This window comes from Myxocyprinus asiaticus, chromosome 49 (genome assembly GCF_019703515.2).
Source record: "Myxocyprinus asiaticus isolate MX2 ecotype Aquarium Trade chromosome 49, UBuf_Myxa_2, whole genome shotgun sequence".
NCBI lineage: Eukaryota > Metazoa > Chordata > Actinopteri > Cypriniformes > Catostomidae > Myxocyprinus > Myxocyprinus asiaticus.
Window position 1 is genome coordinate 13,624,511 of NC_059392.1, and position 13,200 is coordinate 13,637,710.

The 13,200-nt window shown below is 37.1% G+C and overlaps 2 protein-coding genes across 3 annotated transcripts in view; both read left to right on the plus strand.

Annotated features, from left to right (window-relative positions):
- Nucleotides 1-9,725, plus strand: part of LOC127438541 (kinesin-like protein KIF14) — a 33,621-nt gene extending 23,896 nt beyond the window's left edge. The window contains exons 22-29 of the mRNA XM_051694184.1: nucleotides 460-560; nucleotides 2,209-2,445; nucleotides 2,593-2,780; nucleotides 4,395-4,547; nucleotides 4,785-4,907; nucleotides 5,119-5,193; nucleotides 8,628-8,769; nucleotides 8,872-9,725. Coding sequence (XP_051550144.1) covers nucleotides 460-560; nucleotides 2,209-2,445; nucleotides 2,593-2,780; nucleotides 4,395-4,547; nucleotides 4,785-4,907; nucleotides 5,119-5,193; nucleotides 8,628-8,769; nucleotides 8,872-9,230 — 1,378 coding nt within the window. The 3' untranslated portion in view covers nucleotides 9,231-9,725. The remainder of the gene's footprint in view (nucleotides 1-459; nucleotides 561-2,208; nucleotides 2,446-2,592; nucleotides 2,781-4,394; nucleotides 4,548-4,784; nucleotides 4,908-5,118; nucleotides 5,194-8,627; nucleotides 8,770-8,871) is intronic.
- Nucleotides 9,726-11,621: 1,896 nt separating this feature from the next.
- The window catches only part of LOC127438438 (adhesion G-protein coupled receptor D2), a 115,052-nt gene continuing 113,473 nt past the window's right edge, over nucleotides 11,622-13,200 (plus strand). For both annotated transcript variants that reach the window (XM_051694026.1, XM_051694027.1), the window contains exons 1-4: nucleotides 11,622-11,761; nucleotides 11,959-11,995; nucleotides 12,130-12,157; nucleotides 12,757-12,975. In XM_051694026.1, the coding sequence (XP_051549986.1) occupies nucleotides 11,960-11,995; nucleotides 12,130-12,157; nucleotides 12,757-12,975 (283 nt within the window). In that variant the 5' untranslated portion in view covers nucleotides 11,622-11,761; nucleotide 11,959. The remainder of the gene's footprint in view (nucleotides 11,762-11,958; nucleotides 11,996-12,129; nucleotides 12,158-12,756; nucleotides 12,976-13,200) is intronic.

The window sequence follows — 13,200 nt, forward strand, 5'->3', positions numbered from 1 at the left end:
CTCCTAAGCAACCAAATTGGCCCGGTTGCTAGGGAGGGTAGAGTCACATGGGGTAACCTCCTCGTGGTCACTATAATGTGGTTCGCTCTCGGTGGGGCTTGTGGCGAGTTGTGCGTGGATACCGTGGAGAATAGCGTGAAGCCTCCACATGAGCTATGTATCCGCAGTAATGCGCTCAACAAGCCACGTGATAAGATGCGCGGATTGACGGTCTCAGACGCGGAGGCAACTGAGATTCGTCCTCCGCCACCCAGATTTAGGTGAGTCACTATGCCACCATGAGGGCTTAGAGTGCATTGGGAATTGGGCATTCCAAATTGGGGAGAAAAAAAAAACAAATGCTGTCGATTGAGCTTAACTTGTATTGAACCCGGAATGTTCCTTTAAGTCAGTTACGTTGTTTTGTTTGTGTAATATTCTGGATTTTTAACCATTTTTCTCTTCTATACTTGTGCTCAGGAGTAGAAGTTTGCTAAAGAGCAGGAGGATATCTGGGCGTCTCTATGAGATCAGAGTGCATCCTATTCAGAGCTTACTTTGTGCTCCCTCGCAGTCTACAGGTAAAGTGCCCTTGATATATTCTCAAAGTCAGCCTGCAGCATAGTGGCCGTAGTAGCTCTTTTGCAAAACCTGTTGAGCTGCCTTGCTGTCTACTGCCTACACTCTTTCCAAAGGCAGCATCCTAACCAAAAAGGAACTTCATCAATGAAAGATTTACCGCCTGCTGAGGTTTACAGCAAACTCCCGCAAAAAAGTTTTTTCTGGCTGTCATTCAGTCTCTATCTCGCACACGCTGGGTCTCTCATGCGGTTTCGTTTTTAACACTGGTTCAGATGACAGCGAGTTAGTGTTTTCGGGCAATGCGAAGAGTTACTACAGCTTGGCTGTATCTCTCCCACACCTGACTCACCGCTAGCGGGTGAAATCTCCATTCTCCATACAGTAAATCCGCTCCCATGTTGTCTCATTATGCCCAAGACATGCGTTGCGCGTAATGAAGTGCGCACTGCTCAACACAATAAGTTTCTGTGCTAGGATGTGTAATCGAGTTGAACGTGTACCTCCTGGAAATTTGTATGTGCCAATTTTAGCCACAGGAAGTGGGGAAAAACATTAGTGAAGTTTCAGGAAGTGCAAAAAAAAGGATACAGTTTTAATTTAAAACCCCTCTGTTTAAATTTCCCAGCCATAATATAATATAATATAATATAAAATAATAGATATTCAGTTCGACAGGGTTCCAAAAACAATAGTGTAAAAGTAAAATGTACCAGGACTAAAGGTTTAAGTTTTAAGGAATACATTTTAAGTATTTGAAGATATTTATATTATTTTATATTCTATTATTTTTCATGTAACTCTACTCCTGTGCAATATTTTCCGAGTTTGTATAGCCTTAAAGGAAATCATATATCCCTATTTTATATGATTTCAAGTTAAATATGAATAAATGACTTCTTAGAGTATGTGTGCTTCATACACCTTAAGAAGTATGACCATTTGTATGACAATCAATCATCGTAAGCGCGAGAGCCCTAAAACAGACAATTTATAGTCATAATCAGAATTATTTGTTTGACAGTTAATTGTCAGCCAAATTTCATAATCGTGACAGCCCTAATCTACATAGATAGCAACTCCATAAGTCACACAAATGGCACTCCTCACGTGAAACTACAATGGCTTCTAAAAGAGTCAGATGTTAGCATGTTGCTAAGCTAATGCAATACACTCATAAGCATAAACATACATAACACACAAATATTGCATTTCTAATTAAATTTAAGTAGCCTATGTTGTTATTAATGCTTTTCAGTGTACAATTATATATGTTTATAATCAGCATTTCTTTCAACTCATTATTGGTGAGTCTCGCTATGCGTTCTGGTGCAAAGGATACATGCAATGCTGCCTAAGGCAACGTCTACACTAATACGCCATGAAAACGCTATGATTTCACTACTTGATATTTTCCTCCACTGAAACTGTTGAAAATGCTTTCTTTTACTAAATAATTTGGAAAACTATGCAGATAGAAATCTGAACATGGAAATTTTTCAAACAAAAAAGGGTTAGTGTGGGCGTGGCCTTAAAATGCTGTTTAGGTAGGAAGCTCATTAGGTTTTGTTTGTTTTTTATGACTGAACTATGATTGAATACCTGCTGAAACCAACTGATTCTGAGTTGCTTTGATATTTGTCTCTTTAGGGCTGGTGGGTATGAGCAAGGCCCCCTCCCTGCACTCTAGCACCTCTTACTCTGCCCTCCCGGGCATCTGCAAAGATCTGATTGGTGCCGCCGTTGCTCGCCTACGCTCTTACCAATCAGTGGAGGAGAGCGAAAGCTTAGCAGACAAACTGACCCTGGACCTGCTCGCCATTCACACCGCCGTGAGGTCTATCGCAGACCTTTACGAGCACCTTGACGACGACACTCAAGAAAACTGTAAGCGCTTGAGCATTTTTAACAAACCTAAATCAACAGAGCCATTCATCAGTGTCAATAGTCAATTCAATATGAATGCCGTGGAGCTTTTGTCACTACAGCTCTATACAAAGAGTCTCATTTTCTTGTGTTTTTGTGGGAAAACAGTGTTTGCAGGCAGCAATGAAGCCCAGATTCATCTGATGAAGGCCACCTCTGCTGTTGAAAGGGCCGTGTTCATTACTATGCACTGGGTCTCCAGCTTTAAGCCTTGTTCAAACGCAGTGTCGCAAAAGTCTGAGGAGCTCAAGAACGAGGTCAAGAAAATTGGAGGCTACCTTCAGTTACTTATTCAGGTGCTTATTACCATAATGTTAAAACAATATTAGTCATGGAACTGGTTATTGATAGCCCAATATATATAGGCCAGGCCGATTAATCGGCTTGTATTTGTCCATTTGGCGATTATCGGCATCAGCCGTTAACTGTGATCACTTGGCCAATTAACATAAGTGTTAACTTTCCCTTGTGTCAGTTCCAAAATATACCAATAGATTTGTCAATGGATAGTCAACACTTTTTTTTATTCAAGGTTTTTTCTATTTAAGTTTATGCAAATTTTAGTAAATATATCATAAAATAAGTGTTTGTTTCACTTTAGAATTTTTTTGTACATCTGATTTGCGGTTTTAAAATTGTAGTATGTTTATAAGCATTTATATCGGCCATCATGCTCTTTAGATATCGGTATCGGCATCAGCCTTTGAAAATCCTGTATCGGTCAATCACAAGAACTGATTCAGAGTGAACTGTTAAACCACAGGTTGTTGTTTGGTCATGCTTTTTATCTATTAGGCCCATAGAGAAATTCAAAACGCAATTATCAATCCCTTTGCTATCGCATATTAAAAGAACGATTACCCTTTACAAGGGTTCAATTTGTTAGCAATATTTAACGCAATAGTTAACATGAACTAACACTGAACAAAACTTTTAACGCATTTATTAATCTTGGTTAATTTTAACTCCTACACACAGTAATACATTTCTAAAAGTTGTATTAGTTAATATTAGTTAATGCAGTATGAACTGATAAAAACAAAAAATGAATTTCGAATTTTGAAAAATTACTTACCAAGATTAATAAATGCTGCAAAAACATCTTTGTGTTCATTGTTAGTTCATGTTACCTAAATGCAATTTACAGTACAATAAGTTAATTGTTAGCAAAATAATTTTTATATTATTAATTGCTAAATTGAATAGTTAATTTATCTATGCCTTTAAGTAAAAGTTTTTTTTAAATATCAAACTGTTTTTATTTTAATGTCAACTTTTTATACAGTTTTTCTATTTGTTCATCATGTTCTGTAAAATTACCTTAGGTTGTAGAAAGGTACTATGTAAATTATTATTATTTACATTGTTATTAATAATAATAATAATAATAATAAAATAACAATGACAAAAAATTATTAAGAATAAAAACACTATTATTAATAACAATTTACCATATACAAGTAAAAAGTGATAATAATTATGATAGAAGTGTATATAAAATATTGATCAGCATTTAGACATTTTATAATTGATCATTTAATTGATTTATTGATTTCTCAACTAATTATAGAGTGGGTACTATGTAAGGTACAATGTAAATAGTAATAATAATATTAATTGAACATATATTAGTAATAAAATAAAATATAATAATGATAATGTAGATAAATATATTTATCCACGTTTAGATATTCTATAATTGATTGTTTAATTGATTTCTCAACTGATTACTTAGTGGCTCAAATGGTCCCTCATATATCTCTAGTAGTAAAATGCATTTATAAATGTAAAGATAAAACACATTATGGTTTCCTGAATGCTAGTTATTAACAACTGAACCTTTGGTGGAAGCCTTAAGTCACAGAGTTGGTCTTTCTGTCTTTCTGCTTAATAAACGCTTCTTTTCTCAGGGCTGTGACTCTGAAATCTCCTCCATGGTAACAGAGGCCCAGAGGAAGGTTGCCAAATGTCTGAAAACAGCTCTCAACACCATTGGTTTGCTGGCAGGAGTGAATGGAACTGATCTTCATTTGACTGAACTTGGTACCGAGATCATAGGCAATGTGGGTATCTTTTTCCTTTTTTTTGGAAAGGCTTAAATTTAGAGGCCCCACTGTAAAGGCTTGAAGACAGTCTTGTAAGACATACTGCAAATAAAAGTGCTATAAATGCTGAATAAAACTTCATAAAAGCTTATGAAAGTAGCCTTGAAAACATACATCTGGCACTCATGCAGGCATGAAAATCCATATGTAAATATTTTAGATTTTGATCCTTGTCTCTCGGCTCTTTCTCTTTAGAGGTCGGTTGTGGATTTTTTGCAGGATGGGATGCATCAAAGTGTGACTGCTCTTCTCAACATAGGTCTGGCCATCACTAAAGAGATTCTGCGAGATGCTCAGATGGCTCAGCCAAGAACACGGGTAAATGATTTTAATCTACATTCGCTTAACAAATTCAACGGAGTATAATTGTAAATTCAACAAATAACCTTTTAACTGTGCTTTTGATTGACATTATAACCCAGTAAATAAACAGATTTTTTTTAAGTACAGTTTGTTCTGTCTGTTATAATTGTATAATTGTCATAAAAGTATAACTTAGCATCACTTTATAATCTTTGTCTATATTTAGATTTTACAGAGCCTGAAAAGCAAAATGATGGAGGTCGCCTGCTCTCTGCAAAGCTACATCCATTGCAGTTTGTCGGTACGCCTACCAAATGTTTAAATGTTTTGGATTGATGACCAGCCCCACAATGTCTAGCTTTCACAACGCTTGTAAAACGTCAAACCCAAGCGGTCTTATCACGCGTCTTTGGTCGTTTCGCTGTTTAGAAAATAAATGGATTGAGTGGAGTGTTATCTGTCACTTTAATGGGGCTGTAGCTGTTATCTTCAATGCACAAACTACAGGCTCTATGTTATTGTTCCACAAGAGAATGGGATTAAAAAATGAATGCATCCCCACCACTCCCCCTTTTCCTCAATCCCACCTGTCCTACCCTACACACTGTGCTTTTCCTTGCTTTCAATGCAAAAGTTATTTGTTTTGTATCTATGAACCAGTGCAGTCATGTTTAAGTATTAGTTCACCCAAAAACGAACATTCTGTCATCGTTTGCTTACCTTCATGTCATTTCTTTCTTTCGTGGAATACAATATTAGATGTTAAGGCAGAATGTTTACACTGCACAGTTAGCAAAGGACGCTGTTAAGCTCCAAATATGATCATAAACTACCATAAAGTAGTCCATGCGAGTCCTGTGCTAGTTTTCTGAAACCATACGAAAGATTTGTGAAAGATGCATCACGCCAGGTTTGATGTCAAAGAGTGTTTACATGCGCACCAGTATGCTAATAAAAAACAGCTTATTCAAAAAATCCAACAACGTAAGAAAACCAAGTTTACATGAGACTTGAAATCATTGGGTTATTCTCTGCTTTTCACGTAAAATCGTGAACTTACGCACTTGCACACATTTGATTAAACAGCGGTAAAGGTGTTTACATGAAACGTGAAAGCAGTGTAATAAGAAAAAATATGTGTGCCTATCGTTTTTTTGCTTAAACCATTTATGACCTTACCCTGATAAAGGAAAATCATTTAAGGCGTTTACATGACCTTACGCGATGCCGATGTATTAAGCATAATCAGTGTAAGAACGTGCATGTAAATGCCCTCAATGATGCCAAATAGCATTGTTTCTTGAGTGTTTCATTACCGATTGCGAAGTGTGAATGAGATTTGAAAGCTGTAAAGGAGGGGAAGGTGTTCAGCAAATAACGTTCCGGACACAAAGCTATTGTAAGCCTTTTTTGTGGTATGGACTAAAGGTTGACCGATAACTAAGTTGGTGGAAAATGCCGATAACCAATTAATTGATTGATAATTTTTCAAATCGAGTTATGGAATGTTAAAAAAACTTTATTAGCCTTTCCTTTAAATGATGGGATCAGACATAGAGGCTGCAAGAGTTCAAAATGAATAAAATCCCAGATGCAGTTTATTGTGCAAACAAAATCCCAATAATAAAGATTTGGAGCATAACTGGGGACTATGAACAAATACACATTCTTATTTCAGGACTCTTATTTTGGCTCAGTTACAATGGTCTATATGTAAGTATTTACCAAATTAAGCTTTTTATTGCCTAAATATTCACCAGGTTAAGGATTTTGTATATATACAGTACATTAGGTCTATATGGAACCCCTTAGAGGACAGGGCAGGATATTTTTTATTTGAAATAGTTTTGCATTCCCTCGCAATAAATTTACCATGGTTTTACTATAGTAACCATATTTTAATCTTTGATATTTGTTGTAAAACCATGTAATAATACTTTTTTTTTTTTTTTTTTTAATAATAAAAAACTATGGTAATAAAAATCATAATTTTGTGGTTACCATGGTTAATCTGCATGGTTACCAAATGGATACAGTATACTGTAATAAAACCATGGTTAACAGTCGTGGTTACCACAACATTACTATTAACACCATGATTTCTGCCAAAAACTATGGTTACTACAGTCTACAATATTACTATAGTAAAACCATGGTGTCTGCCAAAAAACGCAGTTACTACAATCACGGTTACTATAGTGTAACTATAGTGAAACCATATTTCCGCCAAAAAAATAAATAAACGGTTACTACTGTAGTATAGCCATAGTTTTACTACAGTAACCATAGTTAAACTATAATTACGATTTTTATTACCATAGTTTTAGTTTTTCTGTATTTTCACTATGGTTTCACTGAGTATCATGGTTAAAATATGGTTACTGAAGTAAAACCATGGTAAAGTTTTTGCGAGGGCCTGCAAAACATTTTGCAAGGACACGCAAAACTTTTTGCTAGGGCACGCAAAACTTATTTCGAGGGGTGGCACGCAAAACTTATTACGAGGGCACGCAACTTATTGCGAGCGAAAGCAAACTATTGCAAGGGAATGCAAACTATTGCGAGGGAACTCAAAACTCATTGCGAGGGCATGCAAAACTCATTGCGAGGGCACGCAAAACTTATTTCGAGGGCACGCAAAACTTATTATTGCGAGGGAACAAACTATTGAGAGGGAACGCAAACTATTGCGAGGGCACGCAACTTATTGCAAGGGAACGCAAAACTTATTGCGAGGGAACGCAAAACTTATTGCGAGAGAACGCAAAACTTATTTCGAGGGCACGCAAACTTATTGCGAGGGCACGCAAAACTTATTGCTAGGGATCGCAAACTATTGCGAGGGCATGCAAAACTTATTGCTAGGGATCGCAAAACGTATTGCGAGGGATCGCAAACTATTTCAAGGGCATGCAACTGATTGCGAGGGAACGCAACTGATTGCGAGGGAACGCAAAACTTATTGCGAGAGCACGCAAAACTTATTGCGAGGGAACGCAAAACGTATTGCGAGGGATCGCAAACTATTGCAAGGGCATGCAACTGATTGCGAGGGAACGCAAAACTTATTGCGAAAGCACGCAAAACTTATTGCGAGGGAGCGCAAACTATTGCAAGGGCACGCAAAACTTATTACGATGGGCGGCACGTAAAATTCATTGTGAAGGAACGCAAAACTCATTGCGAGGGCACGCAAAACTCATTGCGAGGGCACGCAAAACTCATTGCGAGGGAACACAAAACTCATTGCGAGGGAACACAAAACTTATTGTGAGGGAACAAACTATTGCGAGGGCATGCAAAATTTATTGCGAGGGCACGCAAAACTTGTTGCAAAAGAACACAAACCTCATTGTGAGGGAACGCAAAAGTATTACAGAAAAAAAATTCCCCACCCTGTTCTCTAAGGGGCTCTGCAGGTTTTTTATTATTCACAGGATATAATGTTAGAGACACGATGTACGTGCTGACTGGGCATGTTTCCATTTAGCATTTTTTTTCATGCCCTTGTTCAATTTAAAACACTGTAGAATCTAGTTGTTCTAACTGTAGTATCCTCTAACGCCGGCCACAGCTGAACACGGAGGAATAAAACATTTTTTTCCGATGACAGATATTTCCAAAAAGCAACTATTGGCACTGATTAATCGGTCTGCCTCTTGTATGGACTGCTTTTAAAAAAGAAACCTTTTATGTTGTATTTTAACAATGTTTTTTGTTCCTGTTCTTTCACAGGAAAGGTCGGACTCCACTGAAAAATGTACAGAGGACGATGAAAGCTCAGACGTGTGTGGAGTTCAGAACACAGCCAGTAAACTCCTTAAGTTAAACCAGGCAATCGCAGATCTCCACTCCTCTCTGTCACGCTCTCTGAAGGGTATGGTGCCTCATTCTTGCCACAATAACATGAACGTGAATCACTTTCATTTGTGACACATTTTTGATGACTTTATTTTATTATGTATAATTTATAATATAGGGAGGGGGAGCGACGTTGGCCTCAGTTCTTTCAGACAAGCAATACAGGCTTCATCCAAGACGATTGACAATGTCATCAACGGTCTTCCGCGGCAACTGGAAGGCATTCGTGCTGACAGTCTTCAGCTTACATGTGTGAGGAGTGTTATGGCTGCTCGCAATGAAGTGCACTCGGCATTGAATGCTTTGACAGATGTGTTTGATAAAAGCACAGACGGAATGCTGGAAGAAGATGGCTGCTTTGCTAAAGCGGATCTCATAGAACCTGGTTTTGACAACAGGAATCGAACCGTCCCTAAAGTTTTGTATTCTCTCTCCTCAGGCATTAGCACGTGTTCCAGAGATGCCCGCTGGGTGTGATTAGGGGTACTAGTCATGTTTATAACCTCATTGTGTGTAATAGTTACAGCTACAGTTAACTCCTATATTTACGATTACATTTTTATATATTAACACTCCTTCAGGCATACAATATTTTTTTTCTGTAGTGCTGTAGAACATTATCTGAACAAATTTTGTACAACCTGTAGATTTCATTATAGTTGGGTATGAGGATTTTAATGAAGGGCTTATTTGTATGACGTATGAGAGTGGGCATACATTCTTTGCAAATGGCCAAGCACATATTTGTATGGTAGTGTAATTTTGTTTGTTGGGTCATTTATTTCCTAATTGCTCATAAAACACTTTACTGCTGAAAATATATTTGCACTTGAAACCTTTGCACAGGCTTGGAAGCACAAGCATATAACATTTTCCTAAGTGTGGGAATGTGATTTTTTTGCCAGGTGTAGCAGCATTTACTCTGGATCATGTAACTGTTTGACAGTAATTTATAAAATCAGTAATAAACACCTGCTGGGATTCAAATTCTTGTTTCCTCTTTAATTATGTTGATATTTGTATGAACTTTTTTTATTTGGTCTAACCCATTTAATTTTAAATTTGTTATTTTTTTAATCAGGTAATTTTATCTGAGGTACACTACCCATGTGAGAATGTTCGCATGAAATCAAGACAACTGTGGTGGAAATTCACCTGTAAAATGAATCAGGCCACTCCAGTGGTAAAGCTTAAGCAAAGAAAATCTTTATTCTTACTCACGAGCACGGGTAGCCCTTCAACTACCAAAATATACCTCAGAGAGCTACAAAGGTTAGTTCCAAAGTACAGAATATTTATCCAAAACAATCATGCATATTCATTTTTTAAAAGACAAAGAATCAACTAAATGATTGGCTAAATATAAAAATAATTACCATAGAACCTCCTATCTTTCTTCACCTTACAAGGACAGGTTCATGTCCTGAAATGCTCTATTCTTCATCCACACTAGTCTTCCTCAGCACATTCCATAATAAGATGTTTTTCACTCTTCGGCTGTGTCCTCTGATAAGACAGTTCTCTGCCTCCCTTTTCCTCTCTGACCTTGTCAGAGATGGCCATACAAAGAAACTTCAGTTGACTTGGCTACAAAAAGAGAAAATATTTATCTAAGCATTTGAACATGTTTGGTTCATTTACAGAAAGCAATTTACAGTTAATAAGAAATAATAGAAAAGATACGAAGCATAATGAGAATTATTAAAAATTAATTTTCCACACAACCTACAATTACAGTTATTGCTGACCACTTACTAAAGCTAAATTTGCATTAACAGTAAAGGGATAGTTCACCTAAAAATTTTAATTCTCTCATCATTTACTCACCCTCATGCTATACCAGATAAATATGACTTTCTTCTACTATCTCAGTTCTGTAGGTCCATACAATGCAAGTGAATGGTGACCAAAATTTTGAAGGTCCAAAAAGCACATAAAGGTAGCATAAAAGTTATCTAGAAGACTCTAATAATTTTAATAATTGTATTTATTTATCACATGTTATACATATACAGTGAAATTCTTTTTTTTCACATATCCCAGCTAAGCTGGGGTCAGAGTGCAGGGTCAGCCATGATACAGCACCCCTGGAGCAGATAGGGTCAAGGGCCTTGCTCAAGGGCCCAACAGTGGCATCTTGGCAGTGCTGGGGCTTGAACCCCCAACCTTCTGATCAGTAACTCAGAGCCTTGACTGCTGAGCCACCACTGCCTCTAGTGGTTTTATCCATGTGTTCTTAAGAGATCCAATTGGTTTTGGGTGAGAACAGAACAAAATGTAACTCCTTTTTCACTGTACATCTTGACGTCTGCAGTCTCCTTGCCGATTGTGATTTAAAGCTTGATTACTCTAGTGCTCTGCGCATGTGTCAAGCACTAGGAAGTGTAATTGAGCTTGAAATCATGATTGTGCCTAGAGACTGCAATGGTAAGATGTACAGTGAAAAAGGAGTTACATTTTGGTCTGTTCACACCCACAATCGATTGGATTGCTTCAGAAGACAGGGATTAATCTTCTTGAGTCACATGGATTACTTTTATGCATCGTATATGTGCTTTTTTGAGCTTAACAATTTTGGTCAATTTTGGTCACCATTCACTTGCACTGCATGGACCTACAGAACTGAGATATTCTTATAAAAACCTTTGTTTGTGTTCTGCAGAAGACATAAAGTCATACACACCTGGGATGGCAAGAGGGCGTGTAAATGATAAGAGAATTTTCATTTTTGTGTTAAATATTCCTTTAAATAGTAAAGTAACATTTGTTTGTGAGGGGAGTGGCGGGGTATGAGTCTCTCCTCCTCGCGAATACAGAAGTGAAGCGCGGGTGGCGCGCACTCAATCCTCTATGATCTCATGCAAGAGTTTCTCACAGTTTGAAAAACATCCATGGAAAGAGTCTGTAAAACATTTGCTTTACTATACTCTTCGCGGTAACAGTACTCTACTACGACGTACTAACGTGTTACAACTAAATATTTCCCTTATATCAGCGAAAGTTGAAAGGTAAGGGACAGTTTTATTCATCTTTTGAGGCATTTACATGTGTATTCAGAGATGGTTGAGCGTTCGCGCGAGTTTAAAATAGGCTAATAGTTCTGTAATTTTTAAAAAATATTTTTTATGTTTAAACTCTGTAATCAAGTTAAAACTGTTTTTCATTGTTCATGAAAAATTTGTAACACTGTTAATTCTGTTCGCAGGATGAATTTTTTGGAAATTATTTGCTCAAATGTTATTGTAAGTACAATAATCTTTCCTAATAAAATATGCGTTGAACATTTAATATGGTAATAACAAGTAATACATCATATTTAGCCTTTCTTTTTATTTTTATTATAAACAATACTTATTGCACACTTGTATTTTTTTAGGTACTCATTCATCACTGTATTGATAAAGGTAGGCCTAGTTGCATTTTTGTATTTTTTTGTATTTTGTTTTACGGTAAGTTTATAATTATTTCATATTTAGGTGTAATATCTGTTATACACGTTATTATTATGGAACACATTAGACAATAGTATTAGAGTGGCATTGGAACAGCACTACGTGATTTCAAGTAAGGAAAGAGTTTGAAATCACATGTGCAGAAATACCGCTGTTTATAGTATGCTTCTTATTTTACCTAAAGGGATAGTTTCACCTGAAAATTACAGTTCGGTCATTATTTACTCACCTGATTCAAAACTGTCTGATATGGGTTCCTTGGAGCAAAAAGCAGAATGACAGCTTCAGTTACTGTTCAATTACCTTTGGTAAAAGAAAAGTTGAAATCAAAGTGAATGGTGACTGACTGAGGCTGTCAGTCCCTATCTCCTTTTGTGTTCCATGTAATAAAGTAATACAGGTTTGGAACAACCACAGTACTTTCCTTAACACCTTTTTGTCACTTTGCACTGCAAAACATTCCTGAGCCATGAGATAATTGCGTGCAATGTCTAATGTTTGATTTTGAGATCATTTTTGTGTCTGTAAATTAATTATCCCTGCTTTTACAGTGGAGGGCAGAACCCTATTTACACATGACGAGACTTACTACGAGTATGTGCCAGATCGGCAACAATGGCATGCTGCTCACAGACTCTGCCATCAGCGTTCAGGGACCCTAGCGGCGGCATCCAGTGCTGAAGAGATCCGAAACCTCACAAGTTTTCTATGGTCTCTCAACATCACCCAGCCTGTATGGATTGAAAGAGCAGACATTTCCAAAATAAGCAGTGAGTGCCATATTCCAAGTTTCCCTGGTCCTCCAACAAAAAGCTCTGCTTAGATTACCAGTTATGCAAAATGATGACGAGCTGCAGTGGATGTCAATGCCATTTGGATATTACACAGCGGAGAAAGTAGTTCCAGCATGCCCTGCCTTAACTAACTGTTGTGATGATGTTGGGTAAACATTTTCAATGCTTATGTCAGGTTGTTTTGAAAACTTAACAGATAGT